The sequence below is a fragment of the Hippocampus comes genome, unplaced genomic scaffold (genome assembly GCF_001891065.2).
Source record: "Hippocampus comes isolate QL1 unplaced genomic scaffold, H_comes_QL1_v1.1 scaffold51, whole genome shotgun sequence".
NCBI lineage: Eukaryota > Metazoa > Chordata > Actinopteri > Syngnathiformes > Syngnathidae > Hippocampus > Hippocampus comes.
The window spans coordinates 507,028-528,345 of NW_017805497.1; the positions used below are offsets into that span (position 1 = coordinate 507,028).

Here is a 21,318-nt window from a genome sequence, read left to right on the forward strand (position 1 = left end):
AAAGAGAGAGAGAAAAAGAGACAGAAATGCTTGAGAGGAGAACCACAGGGAAGAAGGAGAAGGAGATGAAGGCTGATGCAATCTCTTCGGAAAGCCACATGGTGATGGATGCACTTTGTAAGTGACTCACAGTTCGGCAGTGTATTGAGGGATGTGGTCTGGTATTTTGGTGAGCTTTTGGTTGGAGCAGTCCACGGTGGTGCCCTCGCAGCGGCACTTCTCGGGACAGGCCAGGTCGTCGAAGCAGTCCCCTCCCAGCTTGCTGCGGTAATCCTCCGTACCTGGTTACAATCGCAAGCGGAGTGTCACTTGAGCTGCCAGCAAGACCAGCATGCGAGAGTCAAACCCCAGCATTGACCGGTAATCGCCTCGAAAGTCAACAAAAATTCCCATACATACAAAGCTCGTTCCACCCTGTCAAACACAGAAGTTTAAATCAAAATGCTTGCGCTTGTTGGCGCTCGTGTCACACACTCACGCACACGCACGCGCACGCACGCACACACACACACACACACACACACACACACACACACACACACACACACACACACACACACACACACACACACACGGTTGTGGGAGACAGACTGCTGTGTCTTGCACCTTGGCCATGCTGTAGGGATTGGCAGGGCCGTTCCATGGTGCTTGACAGAACCATGTTCCACTTTTAGGAACCTGGCAGCCACATGGTTAGATCAAGCACAAAGGAACAACCTGCTGACTGACTGCTCCTCCGCTGGAACACGGGATGGGGAGGGGAGTGGCAGCGAGCCAAGAACAGGGGGAGGAAGGGAAAGGAGAGGAACAGGAAGAGTCATTTCCCCACAAAGTTTGCTAGCCCCCCCCCAAAAAAGAAATTCTGCACAGAAATTTGTGTCACAAGGCCAATTTTAATGTGCCCTGGGGATGGATGTTGGAACAGTGAGATGCTTTGATTACAACTGGTGTCATGCCTCCAGTTCATCGTAAAATAAATATGGTCAAATAGGTTCCACTGTACAGTATTGCTAACACAAGAGTTTTATGAATCGAATTATTTGTATGATAACATTGTGGCAAAAAACATTCCGCTACATAGATTCAATTCAATTAGGGTCGATGGAAATTGGTGTGCGATTGCCCAATTAAAAATCGGTGCACTTACAAAAATTAAGGTTCAATTCCTTATTCTTATTTCAGTTTTAGGACGATAAAGCATCATGGCAGCATTGACAAATCTCACCACCATCTCCACTTATTTGTTTTCAGACCAAACTTGTGAGAATCGTCTTGTCAAGAGAGAGCGATGGGAGGAGACGCCAGTCAGTTTGGTAGAAATGCAAAGGAAAGGAGTTCAAGAAGGAAAGAAAGAGGGGACGAGGGATGGAGGGAGGAGGGGGAGGAAGTCGGAACTGGGAAGCAGGCGTGACAAGCAAACTCTGGAATGCAGAAAGACGTCTGGATTCACAGGTACAAGAAACAGAAAGTAGAAGAGATTGTAGGAGTGGGAAGAGGGTTACAGCGCCATTGAAACCAAGTGAAGCTCAGTCTTCTAGGAACACGCGCACACACACACACACACACACACACACACACACACACACACACACAGAAAAATAGATGAACCATTGCATGTTTGGGCCACCTTCATCTTGTTTATAAACGTACACGGGGAGGCACAGGGGTCAGGTCAAAGGACAGAGTAAGGTGCGTTTTGACGCCAAATGGCGTCTATTTTGTGTGTGCGTGTTACTTACAGCCGACATGGTGTACTCCTGAGTGTGTGAGAGAGGCAGGACAAGGGAGAGAAGAAGGGAATTTACTTATTCACTCAAGCAGGAAGCAGACTGATAAAAAGCGGAGAAAATAAAGTTTGGCCTCAGTTTGTTTTTACAGGCAGGGATTTTCTGTCATTCATTCATTCATTATTATTTTTGTTTCGGGCAATTCATTTGAACGTGTGGGTGTGTTGGCAAAACATGACACTTTCATCCAACACACACTGACTCGCTTGCTCTACAACCACAAAAATAAACATTTTCACTCAATGTACAGCTGCCTTTCAATCAAATACAACTCTTGGATAGACTCGGCTTCAATTGTGTGGATGTATCGAATCCACACACACTTCCGTGCAAGCATTGCACAACGTTTTGCTTTTAACAAGTTAACCGAGTGAAATGATTCACAACATGCAGAATTTCAATGATTGAAACCGCTAACAACAACGGAATTAAAAATATTGTGCCGCATATAAGGATTGTATTCATAATGATCTGTCTGAATGGTTAGTAAACTTTCAATTTTAAAATATTCAGCGTTTCTCTGCGTGTGTTATCTGGTTCTGTTCCCCGGCTGAGCTTCAGAGTTACAGTAATGACTGCAGTGAAAACACACTTACATCACACGCACGAGCACGCGTGCCCCCCCCCCCCAAACCACACACACACACACACGCACACGCGCACACGCACACACGCACACACACACTCACACACTGCACTCTCTGTGCTGAATGCTGCAGTAATGACCACCAGCAGCATCTCTACAACTGATGTCAGATTTGCATATTTCCCAGCACCCCTCTGTGCACGGCAAGCGTGCGACCTTTTGATGTTACACAGCCGACAAAAGAGCCAAAGCTGATATACGGCCGTGACGTCTTTTCATTTGTGCCTGTGAAGTGGGCTGCTGGTTAAAAAAGTTTTTGTAATTGCTCCACGGGTCCACGTGCGTGTGCAGAAAGTCTGGCATGCAAAGTTTGCAAAGGAAATTGTCACGATTGTCATTAGAATGGGTGCAATAAGTGTGATTAATACTGCATGTGATAATTTCCGGATGCTTTCAAACGTGAGTTCACACAAACACAGCCATTTTGAAACAAAAAATGCACATATTTCCATTCAGTGTGACTTTTCTTCCACACAGAAATTGTTCTTGGGAAATAAAAACTAAGCTTTTGAAAAACACACTTTCTAAAAAACTTTTGAACATCTCCATTTAGAGGGAGAAAACTAGAAAAGATTATGAGGGCAAAAGTAAAAATCAAAGAAATCGACCCATTATGGGGAGTGGGCGACGACCAACAAGCGCCGATTCCTATTGATGGCCTGGGGTGGACAGTCGCTGACCTGTATAGTATTAATATTATGAGAATAAAGTCTAACTTGTTCAAGAAAAAATATTAAAAAATAAAGTTGTTTAGCATAAGGCCACATAAGTACAAACACAATCTTATTCCTCATGATGTTGAGGAACAGAAGGGCCAGTGTTGCGTTTTCAGGCTTCTGATAAGTCAGTTAGCAGTTAACTGGTAGAAATTGCAAGCTCACATGGAAAGAATGCTTCTTTTGGAATAATAATGGTGGGGAACGTACGCAGTATTTGCATACATGTGGACGTAGCATAAGTTGCACCATTGTGTGAAAAATGTGCACTGTTGCGCCAAGAATTGGAAAGGTAGTGAAAGCAAGGCACTCCAAAGCAGGACTTTTCCGTGAGGGGCTGACACACACTCCGCTCTCACACGTACACACATGCTTGATGTACAATACCTGGGATGAAATATTGTTCTCTAGCTATTGCAGGGAAACAAACAGAGAGTAAAGGTGAAGAAAACAACACAATGATGACTGTATTTCAAAAAAGTGTGTGTGTGTGTGTGTGTGTACATTGACAGAAAAAAAGTCTGAGGGAAAATCCCAAGCAGGAAGAAACAGTATGAGAGCAAGAGGGCGGGGGGGTTGGGCTTGTCAGTTTGAATATCACGATTGCCCGCGTGTGCGTGGGTGAATGTTCAGTCAGAGGAAGAACAATGAACCCCGGAGGTCTGTCACGTTGTGTGTTCATTCGTACCTGAGCAGCGGAATTTCTTGCTCTTGATTTGTCCAATTCGTTTATTGGCCAGCCGCCGAGGGCTGGTGCAGCGGGCGCCGCTCGTCTCGATGGGATTGTCCTGCAAGTAGTCGGCCAGCCACTTCAGGTGGCAGTCACAGATGAATGGGTTTTGAGCTAAATGTCTGCGGCACACACACACGCGCGTGCACAAACACACACACACACACACACACACACACACACACACACACACACACACACACACAGAGTGCACTTAAGCATCAATACACAATTCATGAAAGCTGTCAAAAGGTTAAAGGTTGGCCTGCAAAGGTTTGTGAATCATATCATGTACTTGTGTTACATGATATAAGCACAAAGTATTGGCGGATGCCACTATACTTGTTTTGGATTACTTGTTTTCTATTTAATACAGAGTAGTGATTTCATTTCGAAAATAATTGTGTATCAATACTCTAGTTGGTGCAGGCTTTTGAGTATATTTTCTTGCATGTCCAATTATATGCAAATCTGTAAAGACAGTCCAGTGCCAATCTTCGGTGAATAGCGGGGTTGACTGCAGTTTGAGTAAAGAAGTTTGTTTCAATGGATTATATGGAATGGTCCATCTTCTAATCGGTTTGGTGATTGGTTATTTTTTTTTTTTTAACTCAATAGGGTCCAAAATCCAGATCACAGAAAGCCTGTAATAGTCCCACCATTTTTTTCCAAATAAAATGCCACAAAAAATTAAATTCCATTTAATTTAAATGCTGTCCATTTTTCAAACTCGTTTGAACATATTTTTATTATTCAAACGAGTTTGCCACATTTTTATTCTGGTGTCGAGTGTATGTGAGTTGGTATCATTACTTTGTGTTTTAATTTACTCTTTCCACATTGTTGTCGCATTATTGTGATTTTAAGTTGTATATGTAAAGTGCTTTGTTCCAGTTGCAGCTGTTGTGACGATTCTCACAAGTCTGGTCTGAAATATAAATAAAGTTGTATTGTATTGCATAACCAAACATTCCTACACATCTACTTGAGATAATTACGAGTGCGTAGTGTTCAGTTTGTTTTGCTCAACGGTAAGAGTTTGTTGACATACAGCGTCTGTATGGCCCTCAGTGATGCAAAGGTTCCCTTGGCGATGGTCTGGAGCTTGTTGTCATATAGTGACAGAAGGTTGAGATTGTGGAGGTCCTGAAAGGCATCCACACGGAGACACGCTATCTTATTCGCATTCAGTAACCTGAAAGATAGGAAAGGTGCATTGAAATTTGGTGAATCATGACAATGATGGCCTTTTCCGTTATGATTCGCCAATGAATGTTTCCCGTGTTATTAGGTCAGCTGCGACGATTTCATTCATCGCAATGACCAATTTCAGCTGAATTTCAGTTGTAAAGTGCATGCAAATAAAAACGCGGGAATGTGCGTCTACTCACAATAGCTGCAGCGAAAACAGCCCTTCAAACAGCCCTTTGGAGATCTCTGTTATTTTATTGCCGTACAGAACGCTATGGAGAACAAACACACATAAAAAAAAAAAGATTATTATTCAGATTTTTAATAAGATGATGTATATTACCGGTATATCTACAATGGATACAAAAAACTCAACTCAACCGTATCTATAGAACATTTTAAAACAACCACCGCTGTATACAAAGTGCTGTACATGGAACAAAAATAATTCAACCAACAACAAATAATAAAACCATAAATTAATAACCAAGACAGTAGAAATCACAAAAACAGTCAAACTAAAAATCAAGTCTCATGCTGGGTCAAAAGCCAAAGAGTAAGTTTTAAAAATGGGTAGCGAGGGGGCTTGACAAACGTTCAGTGGGAGGTCATTCCAAAGAGAGGGACCAGCAACAGAAAAATCTTGATCCCCTTTGAGCCTCCGCTTAGTTTTTGGCACCTCTAACAGTGTCTGGTCCGCAGACCTGAGACATTGCGCAGGTGCATAGGGGTGGAGGAGCTCAGAGAAGTAAGGTGGGGAGAGGCCATTTAAAGATTTGAAAACGAATAGTAGGATCTTAAAAAGAACTAAACATATATAGGGAGCCAGTGAAGGGATGCCAGAGTAGCAGTTGTGTGCTCTCTCTTACGAGTACCAGTCGAGTCTCAAAAAAGACATTTTGCAGATTAAAAAAAAAAAAAATCATGTGTATACAATAACTGCGTATGTGACTGTGTTCAGGATTATCCGATCAAATTCAAACTCATGTTACATAGGAGTCAGCAAACAACTGCCAACAATTAAAATGCCTCTGTCAGATAACTCCCAAATCGAGTTCAGATGTTCCCGTCGGGTGTTCCTCGCGTGTTGTTGCTTTCTAGCAGAAGCCTGAAGGTTTTCTACTAATACCGACTGCTATTTCCAACTGGTTCTAATTCCTTGTCCTCCTTATCTACGGTCCGAGTTTAAGATGAAGAAAAAACAGCCCCAAAGCATGACACTGTCACCACCATACAGTACTTTAGTGTGGTGTTATTTAGGAGATCAGGAGAGTTGTATTTGCACCAAAACGTTTTTATGAATTATGGCTCGAATAGTTCAGCCTCGGTTTCATTGGACCATAATGCATTTTCCCACACGAGTTCAGGAGATTTCAAGTGTTTTTTTTCCCTTTGTAAAAGGAGGTTTAAGACTTAAGATGGAGGTTTTTGTCACGTGCCATAAATAGGCGGTAATTGCCAGAAATCTTTGTAAGCTTTTTCAACATTACTGTCGGTATGTTGGCGGCCTCCCTGACCAGTTTTCTTCTCATCTTTAAATCAATTTGGAGGGATGGCCAGTTCTCCACAATGTCACGATTTTGCTGTATTTTTCTCACCTGCTGTTGACCTTCTTCCCGGTGTTTTATGGTATGAATACTACCGTACCTCAGATATTCTTTGGTACCCTTTTCCTGATTTGATACCTATGAACAATGAAAGCTTTCCGATACTGTGAAAACTGTCTGCAGATCATTCATTACTTCTGCTGTAAGATGTGATTGCAAAAATGTGAGGAAAAGCCGAGAAGAAAAGCTGAACTTTATTCGGGGTTAAACAAAAGCACTTTAAATGGTGGCAGGTGTGTGCTGACTCCCATTTAAATGAATTTCAATGTGATTGGCGAATCATGAGCGTAGCCACATAAGAAGGGTATACATGCTTATGAAACCACATTAATAAATACATATAAAGGTGGAGGGTAAAGGCAACACTCGTGCCATGAGTGATCAAGGCACTGGGACAGTTATTAAATCGTCTGCCATTCATACTCGTAAATTCATTGAGACAGGGATTTGATGATTTCAATGTCAAGATCAGCATCTATATGCTCACCGTGTCCATTGCCAGGTATTAAATTAGTATAAAAATACAAAACTATCACTTGAAAATGTCTCATAAATGTTTTTCTTTAGTTGCTTATATAGTACTCGACATCAGAAGTATGCGCTAGCCTTTCCACATCCAAAAGAAATCATAACACGAGATATGATCTTGTCCGGAGCGCTCTGTTTATTTCTGGGAAATTAACTTACTCGCATTCCTCAGTAGCATATCAGACATTGTTGTTTATTATATTTTTGGTTATATACCGTCATATTTTCCACTCACATCCATCTCTTACTAAAAGGTCTCTTTTGGCAGAAATGAACATCACTATCCACCTTTATTTCTCTCTTAAACTTCACAGAAAGATGTCATAAAAATGTCATAACATAGCGAGAAAATAGCAATAATTTTAGTAAGTGAATGCCAAAATACACAAACCTGTCATGTAAACATCAGGTAAGACCATTACATTTTTATTGTCAACACTTCTAGTTGATGATTGAGCAAGCCCGACAAAATAGAGGATTTCATGTGTGCTGTTCCCAACTGTTTTGACTGAGGGCGGTGTTAAAATAGCAAAAACAATCCCATTTTCAGTCTTTGTGACATTTGTATCCTGCGTGGCCCAGCCACAGCCACCGCTGGGCTTTGAACACGCACCACAACTGTCCTCACAAGTTCAAATGGGAGTCAAAAAATGGAAAGATCTCGTTAAGGCATCAGGGAGTGTGAATCACTTACTCGACAAGCACTTTAGCTCACCTCGGTTACATGTAGAAGTTGTCTTTCAAAGGTGGAGTTCCACATGCTAAGGATTCAGTACCAATGCGAATCTTCTCGACAGGTAAGATTCTCAATTCTTTTTGATTTTTAATCAAGTGTACATTCCAAAAACTTCAACGTCAAACAGGTAACACTTTGTGTTTTGCCGCACTCTTATCATGAGTAAGTCATGCTAGCAATGTCGCAGCCGTCGCTAAGGTTGGCTTGTTCACGTGCACGTTCGCACAAAGCATGTTTCTTGCATGTTAGTGAGCGGGGTAGCTTTGTTCAGAGACTCAAGGAGCGAATTGAGGCTACATTCAAATCTTACTCGCAGTTTGAGAAATGCAAACTCCCCTTTTGTTAAGATCCCTTCACAGTACGGTACCACAACCAAAAACACGCAGGGAAGAACACATGGCAAAACAAAACCCTTGATAAAGAAGCCTTTTTTCCATTTCCAGGATTTTAAGCTCTGACAACATGCCAACCCCTCTATTCACGTCAACATATTTAAGACATAAAGTATATTGAGTGGTGAAACAAAAGCCTCTATAAATCTGCCGGCCATCACGCCGTGAGGAATGTACTCTGTCATCGAAAAAAAAAAAAGACTCTTTATGCTTACTTCACACGCAGGTCAAGAACACAAACTCCTTGCTCAACAAAATACCTTAGCGCACAAATGCAGTTATCGTGATGCTGCGTGTGTACAGACATGTGTTTCCAATTGTCTTTTTATTTCATTGTGCTGAGTGGCAACCCCTGGGAAACCTGAGGCTGGGAAACAGCGCAGCACAGACACAATCGATGGCTCATTTAAATCGACAAAACACGCAATGTAGGCGTACAGCAGCCTAATGTCGGAGTCGTACTGTAAGTGATGTGTCAGCACGAAGGTGGGTGTCCCATTCGTCGGCTGGGTGGTGAAAGTGTAATGAGGTGGCAGAAGCCTCCATTCAGCAATTCCGCATTTATGAATTATTGATTCTGGAGAGACGAGATCTTAATATAACTCCTTCACACAATAACCCCGCATTGCCTCCCACCCTCTCGCCTGCCTCTGCGCGGCTTCACACGCAAACCTGACCGTTGGGCCAGCGATGAGGTCGTTCTCCTCAAAAGACCACGGAGATTAGCCATCAAATATCTGCCTCGATCGCGTTTACTTGACACGCCGACGCATTGTGGAGAAGTCTCCCCGCCTGAACTCCAAATATTTAGAAGTCAATTCCAGGTCACATTCTCCTCTATCAGACAGGCCGTGTAAACATTTGTCCCTGGGTTCAATCCGATTGCTTGTGAGTCATCCAAAACTTGCTCCGCTATTTATTAGTGCATGTTTGTGAGTGAGGCTGCTGGATTGGCCAAAACACATGCACGTCAATTGCTTAATAAAGGTCCGACATGGTGAGTACTTACAGAGAGTTGAGGGATCGCAGACCTTGGAAAGCATCAGGAGCCAACTCTGAAATCTGATTGTTACTCAGGTCGCTGTAGAAAGCACAATAGTGAAAAAAAAACTTGCAATTAAAAAAAAATGCATCGGAGAGCAGTGTATATATGACTGTAATACAGGTCAGTGCTATTATAACATCTCCCCTTCTACTCACATTCTTCGCAGTTTCTTATAAGAAGAAAAGGCCCCGGCTGGGATCACCTTGATGGCGTTTTGCTCCAATCGTCTGGAACCAAACATACACAGATCATTGACGGATGATCATTTGACATTAAAATTGTTTCGCTATTCTTAATTACGGAGGGTGCTTTGGAGGCCGCCGGCATTGCGCAAATAATTTGTGATACTCTAAGTCCCTTTGATGATGGCTGCCAAAGTCTAGGGAGGGGCTCCAGTGACAGAGCATTTACAAAACATTTCGCATCACTGTGATGAGAGCTACCATTTGCAAGCCAACTACTGGACTGTGAAATATTGCCTGCCAGTGAGTTTGTTTTACATTTACACTGCATCACATTTCTGTGCATTCACGGCGCTGTTGTGCCTCCACCATGGCAGTTTTATTTTCATTGGAAGAAAATGTTTTGTGGAGCGGATTTGAATGATTTTGATCGGATTTGGCGGCGGAGCCAGGAAACAAGAGTTCATCCCACAAAGGCAAGGAATCATCTCCTATTTTCATCATTTCTGCACATAGATCATCGCTATTAGATCCATCGTCATGAATTTTGACCACCCCGACCATTAGTGGTAAAACGATGGCTCCAAAACGCCAGTGGTGTGTTTTAAGACGCCAAATGTGTGCTTGCAATCAGAGCACTGGAATATTCGTGGTTGCCTGTCATAAACTGAAGTATGCATTCTTTTATTTTGTATTGTGTTACAACAATAACTCTGTACCAGTACAAGACCTGTTTTAACAAATCACTGGAGACGTGTCTGAGACCACACCATGTGCCAAAATAGACTTTGGTGTTTCACGGCTATGCCCAAGAGAGGGTTATTTGCCTAATCACGTTTTAGCACAGCAGTGACATAAAATCAGTTGAACTGAGTCCCGTTCAAGTATTTTCTAATTCCCACAGAAGTCACAGATGGGTTACCTTTTGGGCCTTGTTGAGTCAGACCTAATCTTTGAGCCTAAATCCCCACAATGAATTCAAAGCATGAGCATTTATAAGACGTCATTGTAATTGCGATGACACATTTTACGGGCAAGAGTGACACAGGCCAATGCCAATAAAAATGTTATCATTCAGTCACTGAAAATATATTAAGTGACATCTCTCACATTGAATGCCGCAGAGGTTGAACAAACGAAAGCACGGACATCTTTTTCAGCAAGCGTATCTCGTTGTATTAAATGTTAGCGTTTGAACTGAAATCAGGATCAGCCATACAAATCCTCCGTTTAACTAGCGTCAAAGGATCGACTCCTTTGGTGCCCACGGGCACGACCCGGGTGACCCTTGCTTTAAACATTGCACGTTAATTCAGGTTGGATTAACGTGCAATGATTATTTCCCATTCAGTTATTCTTATGGGTAAAAAATGGAAAACACTGAAATTTGAGGCTAGCGTTCTGGAGAAATTCTCAGAACTTGGACAATGCAACTATTCTGTCGACTTATTCCCCGTGAGTTTATAGCGTCAGTGGTGAGGCTCGACAGTGAATCAAGTCACGTGGCAATGTATGTCACACAGCTCATTCATTCTCCTCTTCAATTCCAAGTCTGCTCGTTACCATTCGCATACACATCTTAAACACCAAATTCATTTCTTTAGAATGGGTTCCCATGAACTAAGCTTCCACATATTTCATACGGGCTAGGAGATTTCCGCTCACAGCTCAGTCAGTCTCCCCAGTGGTTTCTCAAGTCGCGAGTCAGGTTCTGCCACTTTAAATCTAGGCGCCGTGCTTTCAGATAAAGATATGATCTGCCTCGTCCTTCAGATTGAGCTTTTAATTCTTTCTCGCTCAGGCCGTCATTACTGTCTTTAATCAGAGAAGAGCTGCATGACCGGGATTTCTCATTTCACAGTTGTGTGGTTTTATTCCACTGCAGTGAGAGAGACAAGCTGTGAGCGAAAACTGTGTACCGCAGATGACACATTTTGGTATAGAGCGGCACGTAGCGAAAGAGCAGAGAATTATCCCCATTGCTGAGTATGTGTTGAACGTTATTTGAGAGTAGCCCGTGAGTCTCATGTGCAGTGAAGTGTGTCTGCGTGCGAGTCTTACATCTCAGTAATGGTTTCAGGGAGGTTGGTAGGTATTTCTGTCAGACTCTTCCCTCTGCAGTCCACAATGTTGTTGCTGCAGGTGCACGACTCGGGACACTGTAACACACTGCAGGACGAAGACGACGACTGGTAACCTAAACGGAGACACATGCTCAACATTATGCTTTTCTCCTGTCAATAAATCCCCATCATGGGAATTCAACCAAAAAGAAGAGAATGAAAGAGCTGAACAACAGAACGTGAAGGAGAGATGCCTGTATTCTGTATTAATTATGTTTGGTCCAATCACAGGTGCAATGTGTGTGGTTGAAGCCAAGGTATACGATGGGAACTTGAATACTTGCCTTCATCCGCATCTTGAAAAGGACAGACAGTAAGGAAGAGACAATAAGAAAAAGCAAACATTTTTGTGCAGAGCATGGAAGAGTCAATACAGCCATCATATAATCTGCACTACGGACGGAAATTTGACTATGTTTCTTTCTGTTGACTGTGCAGAATATAAAGGATCAATATATTATTACAGTGTGTCCAACCATCCATTTTCTGTCGCATTTGTCTTCATTAGGGGTGTGGGTGAGCTTGAGCCTTTCCCAATTGACTTTGTTTGAGAGGCAGGGTACAGCCTGGACTGGTTGCCAGTTGATCCCAGGGTATAGAAACAAAAACATTCACATTCACACCTATGGATAATTTAGTCTAATGTTAAACTAAATTTGGGGGAAGACTGTTCAGGAACCACTCCTTCACTGTGCTACGGAGTGATTCGAAACATTTTTTTTTAATAAAATGAAACAGGCAGCAGTATGGTCTACATGTGCCCAGGGTGTAGCCCACTTTTCGCCCACAGTCAGCTGGGTTAGGCTCCAGCAACTCCCCCTTCCAAGCATTGGACAGAGCAACAGTAAATACTTGTGCCTTCGTGCAGGTAAGCAACCCGAAACATCCGAGTCAAACCTGTGTTGCTAATAATCCAACTCACCTGTGCAGACAAACTCTTTCTTCTGCACCTCTGCAACATTGTGGCCCCTCAAATGCGGTGGGGCCATGCACTGCGTGTAAAGTCCCAAACGGGGGCGCTGCCGCAGCCACTCCGACAGCCAGGCCACGTGGCAGTCACACTGCAGGTTGTTGGAGTGCAGGCGACTGGGGGTATGAGGTGGAGCGGGGAGGACGGGCAGAAAAGTGGCAAGGTGGGGAGGGGGGGAGAGAAACAATAGATTTGAGGATGTGCAGCAAAGGCAAAGGCAGGTACACGATGGGGGAGAAGTGAGATGAAGCAATCAATTGTACAAACAAGCCGGGTGAGATAGCACCGGGGCTGCTGTTGTGTACTCTATGGTGTAACTTACAAGGTCCTCAGCTTGGGCATGTGGTTGAAACTGGCCACTGACAGTCGGCTGATGTTGTTGTTGTTGAGGGTGCTGAGGAGAGAGCACAACGTCACTCTCCTTCCACTTCCTTTTCAGCGTCATAAAATTCCGCCTCGTTGCGCTGATTGGTGGTCAGCCTAGGCAAACACCTTCTGACATCATCGACGCCTGCCTCGTATCCACAATATAACGGCGCACAGTCTCATGACATCCATAATAAGAGTTATATCCGAGATTCTGCCCTTCCGACACATGCATGATTTCAGGCAGTCGTAAAAAAAAAAAAAATCAGCAGAACCCATGCAAGCCAATATCCAAAGCACAACTAATGCGACGATTAGTACATTTGGTTGACAAGTTTGATCATTACATCCTCTATCAACACCCCCGCTTCAAAAAAAAAAATCCCATTAAACCTTCACCAGAATTGAAGAATTTGACTTTTGCCGGCTCGTGTCAAAGTTCAAGACACTTTGAGAACACACAGAGCTCAAATCATTAGCTGTGTTCTCAACATTCAATATAAGACAACAGACTAATGACTTTTTCTGTTTTTAAAATCGCAATTAACTCTCACATGACTTGATTCCGTGTGTTCTTTCGAGACAGATCGCAACGAAACCACAATAATATGTTTTAAATTCATAGTAGGATAGTATGCCTATCATTGGTCACAGCTCGCCTAATGTGTCTCATCTGCTTGTGCATTAGGGTGCATTTGTCAATGGTTCAAGCCAGTACATCCACATTTGAAAGGCTTTTACAATTTGACGTCGCTTCCTTATTTATTTTTGTCTCGGTTTCCACGATTCTAAGATTATCTAGACGTTGACCAAATCAAGCACAGTATTTGCCTCCAGGAACATGACACTGGCCAAACAGGTGGGTTTTTTTTTCTTTTTGGAAACGTCATGGCTATAAATTCCAACATCTGATAAAATCTGGATTGCACAGGCTTTTATAGGTCAAACTTAAGAACCAAAAATGAAAATATTTCAAAAACCTGATGTATAACAAAAAAAAAATAAAGATTTTTTTTTTTTTAATATCAGCATTAAAACTACGTTTAGGGAAACATAAAGCCATCTGCTAACGTCCAACTTCAGTTATTATGATCAAGACTAAAAATACATACGCGTATGATAATTTGCCTGTCAACTCTAAATTTATTGACAATAGAGGTCAAACGGGATATACTACATGCATGAATTTAACTGCAGGTTCTGTTGTGTGCACCTACAGCATCCTACATAAACTGTGACTCACAGTACTTCCAGGTCGCGCAACGCTCTGAAGGCTCCGTCTTCGATGCAGCTGATGTGGTTGTAGTCCAGCTGGCTGCACACATGCGCACACAAAAAAGACAAGTTGTGTTTTCTAAAATGCTAATATGCCCTGCAGAGAAGACTACATGCAGGTGAAAGTCAAACCAAGTGCCTTTTGTCTCCAGAGCTCTTTGTTCTTTGCAGACGTTATTGCTGGTTTCCTCCTGTTCTATGCGCTCCTTCTTCTTCTATATGAAGCTTCATTTATATGCATTACCCTTTTCCTCTCACACACTCTCTCTCTCTCTCTCTCTCCCTGTCTCTCGCTCTCTCTTTGCATACACGCAGACAATTTCTTGTCCATTTATTATAATTGCACAATATTTCAACCAAATTATCTGTTGTTGAACAATACATATTTACAAAAAGACCGCTGTGCAAATTACTTTACCTTCCACAATCACCAACAATTATCTTGAATCATCATAACTCTGATTGAGGCAAAACAGAGATTGAACAAATGCCAGTTAAGTCCACAGTGCATGCATGCACGCACACGTACACACACATACACACACGAACACGCACACACGCACGCACACATCCACAGGGGTATTAATGTTCAGTCAATACAGCAAGCAGGAGGCACATGACATTTAAGGCAATTAAATATTGATGCACAGACACATTAGTAAACATGGGGGCAAGACACACACACACACACACACACACACACACACACACACACACAATACACACCCAAACACGTACACACGCACCCACACACAACGAGTCTCGAAAGTGGCGCCAACTTACAGATTCTTTATTTCCACAGCTCCCCTGAAGGCTTTCCTGGGAACCCCTTGAATCTGGTTCTCGCTGAGATCACTGGACAGAGTGAAAGGGCAGGCAGAGAGATGGAGAGAAAGAGACAAGACAGAGGGCAGAGGGTTATTAAAGCCGAGCCATCTCAGAGACACTTGTTTATAGCAGGACCTCTGGCAAATGCAGCAGGAAAGCTGCAGGGCATACAAAGCACTCCTTCCCATCAACACGGCAGGGGGTCTAAGTTCAGTACAGTATCTGCATTTGTGCAGACGGACAAATTTTATTTGGCTGTGGAAAATCCAACATCAGGTAAACAGTAGGAAATGTTCAGACAGCCTTTAGGGGGCACTAGTGACTTCAGATTGGCGGAAAGCTTACTGTGCTGCCCTAAGACTGATAAGAGAATGACGGTGTACATCTGACGGAGTTATCATTTCAGCCACTTTAACTAAGCCACAGCTTTTGATAAAAATTGTAAAAATCCCAGAAAAAAATCAACTTTTGAGCATGATGCAGTGTTTCCCAACCTTTAATGAGCCAAGGCGCATATTTTACATGAGAAAGAAATTCTCAACAACACAGGATTCAACAAAAAATCAACTAAAAGTGCATGCAGTGCACAGGTTGATTGTCTTGGAGTAGCATATAATTGTTCTGCCTGTCACTATACATTGATGGCATAGTTAGATGAAGAAAGATACATTTGAACCCCCATCAACATTGATGTCAAATTGGGTAGCGGCCTCTCACAGCACTCACTGATTGCGATTTGCAACAATTGTTTGTGCAAGTGTAACTTATGCTGTGGCCACTTTGTTTTAATTCATACGCACGCACAGACACAGAAACACACAGACAGGCCTCGCTAAAAACATTGTTTGCAGCAAAGTGAAATACTTGCAACTTAATTCAGTAACACACACACACACACACACACACACACACACACACACACACACACACACACACACACACAACCACCGTCGGTGCCGATGAGTGTGCGCTATAATAGTCAACAAATGAGGTGTTAATCATATCATCATAGGCACAGAGGCGTGCGGATATAAATAAAGGCAAGTCAATGAGATTGTATAGCTGAGAACGGATGCAGCTGCTTGGAGACGTAAGGAAGATATTACAGCGGCATTTCTTCACAAGAGGACAGAAACTGGATGCTCAACGGAAAAAGGCTGGAGAAGCAGTTCTTTCTCCGTGTGTTTGAGTCGTCAGCCGTCGGGCTAATCCAAGCCACGTTCCAGACAGACTATTTGACCTTTCACCACTGACCCCCACCCACCACCACCTCCGGCTCTTGACCCCGACTGCTGCTCCATGACCTCTGGCGCGCTAATCGGCGAACGCCGAATGCCCAGTGACATTCCTTACATTCCTGAGTCTGCAATCTTACAATTAGGCATTCAGGTATTTTCCACCTCATGCACCTGCTGCTACTGCTACAGCTGCATGAACTCTAATAAATATATTCACACTTATGAATCATGAAGAGAAATGTTACGAACATAAAGTAGGATTCAGAAGTTTCAAAAGGTCACGTGGGTCCACTTAAACTCAAAAGCACGAACTGAAAAACACCACAGACTTTTTGGGGTGTTGATTGACACATGAGACAGCATGGGAGCAAGGACATAATGTAAGAAAACCATCGCTTCAAGAAAACTGGCGTATTAAACAAGCTACAAGGAAAGAAAGGAACATTCCAACACAGATCATGTTAATGATTTGTCACAAGAATGATCATCAATGATTTAACAAAGTAAGAAACAGATAATGTCTCTGAGAGTGTTTATGCTTTCAAATGATCACTTTTACAACATCCCTAGGAAATCACGATGTCCCATCACTGATGAGATATGTTTGGAACAGGAACATATAAGGCGCGTAGAATAGAAGCTACAATAGTGGCTGCAGTTACATTATATATCCACTAGATAGAGCTAGGCTAAAGGAATACAATACAATACAATTCAATACAATACAGCTTTTTTTATATGGCACGCTCAATCGCTGCAGCTGTAACAAAGCTCTTTACAGAAAATTTAAAATGCTAAGTCCAAGAAATCTGAATGTTGATCCATGTATAAGGCGCATCGGATTATATGGCGCGCTGTCGGCTTTTGAGAAAATGGAATGCTTTTAGGTGCGCCTTATAATGCGGAAAATAAGTCATTTCTTTCTTTAACTCTTGTCAATACATGCAGCCTAATATACTTTTCGAAGTTTTGCCCATTTGACAATCCACAATACGGGCCTTGAGTTGACTTTGAAAGAAAAGATGTTGGATTACACAAAAGATGTTGGATTACACAAACAGAGTGTATCCTGACACTGTTTTTCCAGGACCAGAGGGGCTTTGAAAGCAGTCACGCTCTTTTAACCACTGCTCCTCTAAAACCAAATAAACAGTCTGCTCTCTGCAAGCTACTGTCTGTATTCAGTTTGATGAAGAAATCCAACGTGTCTGAAGTGCCTGTTGAAGCGCGTATGTCTGTTTCGAGGTGCGGACAAGCCTCACTATCATCTGTGGTGTCACCGGATGCACTTGCCGTGTTTTCACGAACACGTACGTAGCGTCTCTCACTCTCAATTTACGTTACATAGTGAGATTGAGGGACAGGCAAATATTTCCGTCGGAATGAGGTCAAGTTCCGGGCGAGATGATTATGCCCTCACAATCTCCGACATGTAATCAGGCTGACCCGATGGGTTGCAATGTAGGGGTGGTCTACAAATACGCTGCATAACACAGGGCAAGAAGATAAAACATTGATTTTTATGCATCTCAAATGTGCATTTTAGGATAAGAGATGATTGGAAATGGACATATATTCTTTTCGCCCCACTGAAAAAGTAACATACACACACTCAGACGCACACATGTGCACAGACACAAACACGCTTACACTGACAGGCGTGCAGTAGTTGGGGCAAATTCATTTGACTGACATTGGGAGTAAATGTGCGATTTTAAAGCCTTGTCAGTATTCTGGGGGAATCAACCCAGTTTTATTCCAGTTAGGAAATTGACTTCTTAGGGTCTGATGGGTGGATTTCCCTCTACAGTTTGCCTCCAAGGCATCTCCATTCAATTTCATATTCTTTGAAAACATTTTGGGCGAATGTCAAAAGCACACGTTCCCTCTCTTGCACTTTCCCTTACTTTTAACTCTCCCGCCTCCACATTCTCCTTTCTTTCACCCCACTCTTCCTCTTCCTAATTTGGCCTGTTTTTTTAAACTTCCCTGAGGTTTAACCCTTAAACTCTGACCCCCCCCCCGCCCCCTCTCAATCTCCGTGTACCTAAAGTGGGAGGTTACCTTCATTAAAAGCGGCTCCAACTGTGCCCAGTGTGTGTGTGTGTGTGTGTGTGTGTGTGTGTGTGTGTGTGTGTGTGTGTGTGTGTGTGTGTCTGGCTTTTTGTTTGATCAAGCCGGAGGTATGAAAGCCACACAGGAACTGTATCATGCTGCCAAGCGAGGAACCCCCTCTGAAAGTGGAAGTGCACACACAAGATGCTGACAAAACATACTGCCACACACTTTCTCCACCCCTTCGAAATCCACACAACTACACTGCATTGGGTCAGTCTTAACCTTAAAAAAAAAAAATGGATGACAAGAAGAAAAAAAAAATATGATGATGATGATGATGATAAAATTGGAAGCAGAAATAGAGCTTATTGAAAATGGTAAAACGGGACTCGTCTCTGACCTGACTGCTCAGTACAATACCGTTAAAGAGAGAAAGTTGACATCATTAAGAAGAGAGGCTGGTTAATTTATACAGCCTTTGCGGAATACGACAGGATGTAAAAAAACAAAACAAAGAACGAGGACAGCAGTGTCATGGAGGAACAGGGACTATTTATGAAGAAAACAACAAATTCAGAGGAGCAAGATATTCCCTATCAATGGTCTTATTGAGGACAGTGTTTGATATTGTCAGCTTTTGGAATAAAAGAGGAAAGATATCATGTGCGTACGTTTTTTGTTCATTTGCAAAGTTATTAAAATGGGTGTGGAATATAAGTGACAGGAAAAATTATTTTTTACCATTCACTTCTGTAATTGAGTTTGTATTTTTTATAAATGGAAAGGAGCCCAATCAGTACTTGTTTTGCAGAATTACAAAGCTGTTATGTCTATGACTAATTTTCCTTGTACACTTTTTTTTTCATCTCTGGTGGCGCAAAGAGTGTGTGTGTGTGTGTGTGTGTGTGTGTCAGTGTCAGGTCTCCCATGTGAAGAGCTTAGTGCTGCTTTTCTAAAGAGTCTTTTGAGAGTGAGAGAGGCTTTTGACGCCCTGTGTGTCTTCGAAGAGACCTGGCCATGAAAGAGCACCACTCAATTCTCACACATGCACCACTCATCATCCTCCTCCGGCTCCCTCTCTCAAACTGGACACAACTCACACACACAGGCACGCACACACAGTCTCCCGTGCTTACTGTTATACAGTTTCTGAAAATCTTTTGTCTGTGACCTCACGGTTACGAGATTCTTCCCATGAGGGACAAACCAGCATTCTCGTGTGTGGCAGGGTGCAGGTCGAAGTTGGCAGAGCAGTATACTAATCATCTTGTTCAAATCCCTTTGGCAGACCTTAATCCTATTAAGTGTAAGAATGTGTCAATGGGAAAAGAACAGAGCTGCAAAGAGTAAGAAAGTAAAAGCGTGCGACAAAAAAAGAGGACGAAGTTGTTGGGATGGAGAGGTTTGGGCACATGTACAAGATGCGATGTCCTGGAAGAGTGTGTAACATGCGTGCGTGTGGGATCTGCGGCTCATTCAGAGAGAAGCATCATCAAGTGGACTTGCAAAGATGACACTGGCGTGAGAGTGAGCAATTAAGAGGGGATGGAGTCACAATGAAGGGGGTGGAGATGAGGCAAGAAAGGAAAAGGAGAAGGCAAAGTGAAACAAGGGATTTTAGAAAGCGTCGCAAGCGCGTTTGGAGCTGCAGACAACTGTCACGTCTGTGTAGTAGACATCGTGAAAATAACAACCATGCCACACGGGATGAATCTTGCAAAAAAAAAACAAAAAAACGGTGATTAAAGATCTTAAAAACCTTTGTTTGAGGCGAACCAGCGCGCGCGCGCACACACACACACACACACACACACACACACACACACACACACACACACACACACACGCACGTAGACACATCTCCTCTCAACTAATATTGACTTGTCTGTTGAATGATGAATGTGCACCCCCACCCAATCTCTTTGTCTGCATCCTTCAATCGCCACATTAATTCTTAAAATGTCAGGTATGACGGTTGCCATGGCGACTGCACCAATGCTGGACACCTTGTGGGATGTCCCACAACCTATGCATGGTGACCAGGCTGGCAACCCACCCTCCCTCCGAGAGATGTGTGTGTGTGTGTGTGTGTGCGTGTGTGTGTGTGTGTGTGTGTGTGTGTGTGTGTGTGTGAGTGTGCATGCACTTTCCAGTTGTTGATGCAGATAAGTAGTAGGATCACACTTGACCCTGAGTGTAATAACTGCTAAGCGTAGCTGCAGGTTAAAGTGAGGGACAAGCAAAGGGACGGCTAAGTGGGCAATCCGTGAGAGAGTGCGCGTGTATGTTTGTGTATTGCGGCGCTGGTCTTGTGGCACTTTCACCCCTTAATCTGGAAACAGACCATTTGTTGTATCTTAACAGGGGTGACAAAGAGACTCTGCACTTCTCACTATTAGGCATTGAAAGCCCTAATTCATTCATTCATCTTCTCTAACACCTCACAGGCTGACTTTTGGTAAGAGGTGTGCCTTGCTTGATTGCTCCTAGGAACTCTAGAAGAAAAAAAATGTGAAAAAAATCTATATAAAATATATATGAAAATCTCTCGGGTTAGTGGCTGACTCTTTTGTGTTGAGCCTTGAGCCTACAAAACTGTTTCTGCAGTTTACTGATTTTTTGTGCGGTGAAAAAAAAAAAGATGATCTTGTATACTTGGATAGCATGTGCTCCAGAACATGCGTAGTCTGAGGTTCATTACATCTCTTTTTAACCCAGAGACACATTAGTCAGCGGTCTGCGAGCATGACATCATCCCAAATGTTTACACGTATAATTATAGATGGGTGAGGAATACATCTGTCGTTTGTACGCTCGAGAAATGGATAGATGTGCAGTAATTATAGATTCTATATGACACGGTCATCCTACTCACTTCTGATGATGATATTTAGACTTGG

General features: G+C 42.8%; 1 protein-coding gene and 1 long non-coding RNA gene across 5 annotated transcripts in view; one reads left to right on the forward strand and one right to left on the reverse strand.

Annotated features, from left to right (window-relative positions):
• slit2 (slit homolog 2 (Drosophila)) overlaps positions 1-21,318 on the reverse strand; it is an 88,691-nt gene that overhangs the window by 17,092 nt on the left and 50,281 nt on the right. For all 4 annotated transcript variants that reach the window (XM_019876675.1, XM_019876673.1, XM_019876674.1 and 1 more), the window contains exons 5-15: positions 15,078-15,149; positions 14,263-14,334; positions 12,976-13,047; positions 12,606-12,769; positions 11,622-11,757; positions 9,534-9,605; positions 9,343-9,414; positions 5,271-5,342; positions 4,931-5,074; positions 3,838-4,001; positions 131-281 (exon numbers count right to left, since the gene is read on the reverse strand). In XM_019876675.1, coding sequence (XP_019732234.1) covers positions 131-281; positions 3,838-4,001; positions 4,931-5,074; positions 5,271-5,342; positions 9,343-9,414; positions 9,534-9,605; positions 11,622-11,757; positions 12,606-12,769; positions 12,976-13,047; positions 14,263-14,334; positions 15,078-15,149 — 1,191 coding nt within the window. The remainder of the gene's footprint in view (positions 1-130; positions 282-3,837; positions 4,002-4,930; positions 5,075-5,270; positions 5,343-9,342; positions 9,415-9,533; positions 9,606-11,621; positions 11,758-12,605; positions 12,770-12,975; positions 13,048-14,262; positions 14,335-15,077; positions 15,150-21,318) is intronic.
• LOC109519863 (uncharacterized) lies at positions 4-10,242 on the forward strand. The gene is made up of 2 exons (XR_002169046.1): positions 4-117; positions 9,545-10,242. It is a non-coding gene; the product is annotated as an uncharacterized LOC109519863 (long non-coding RNA).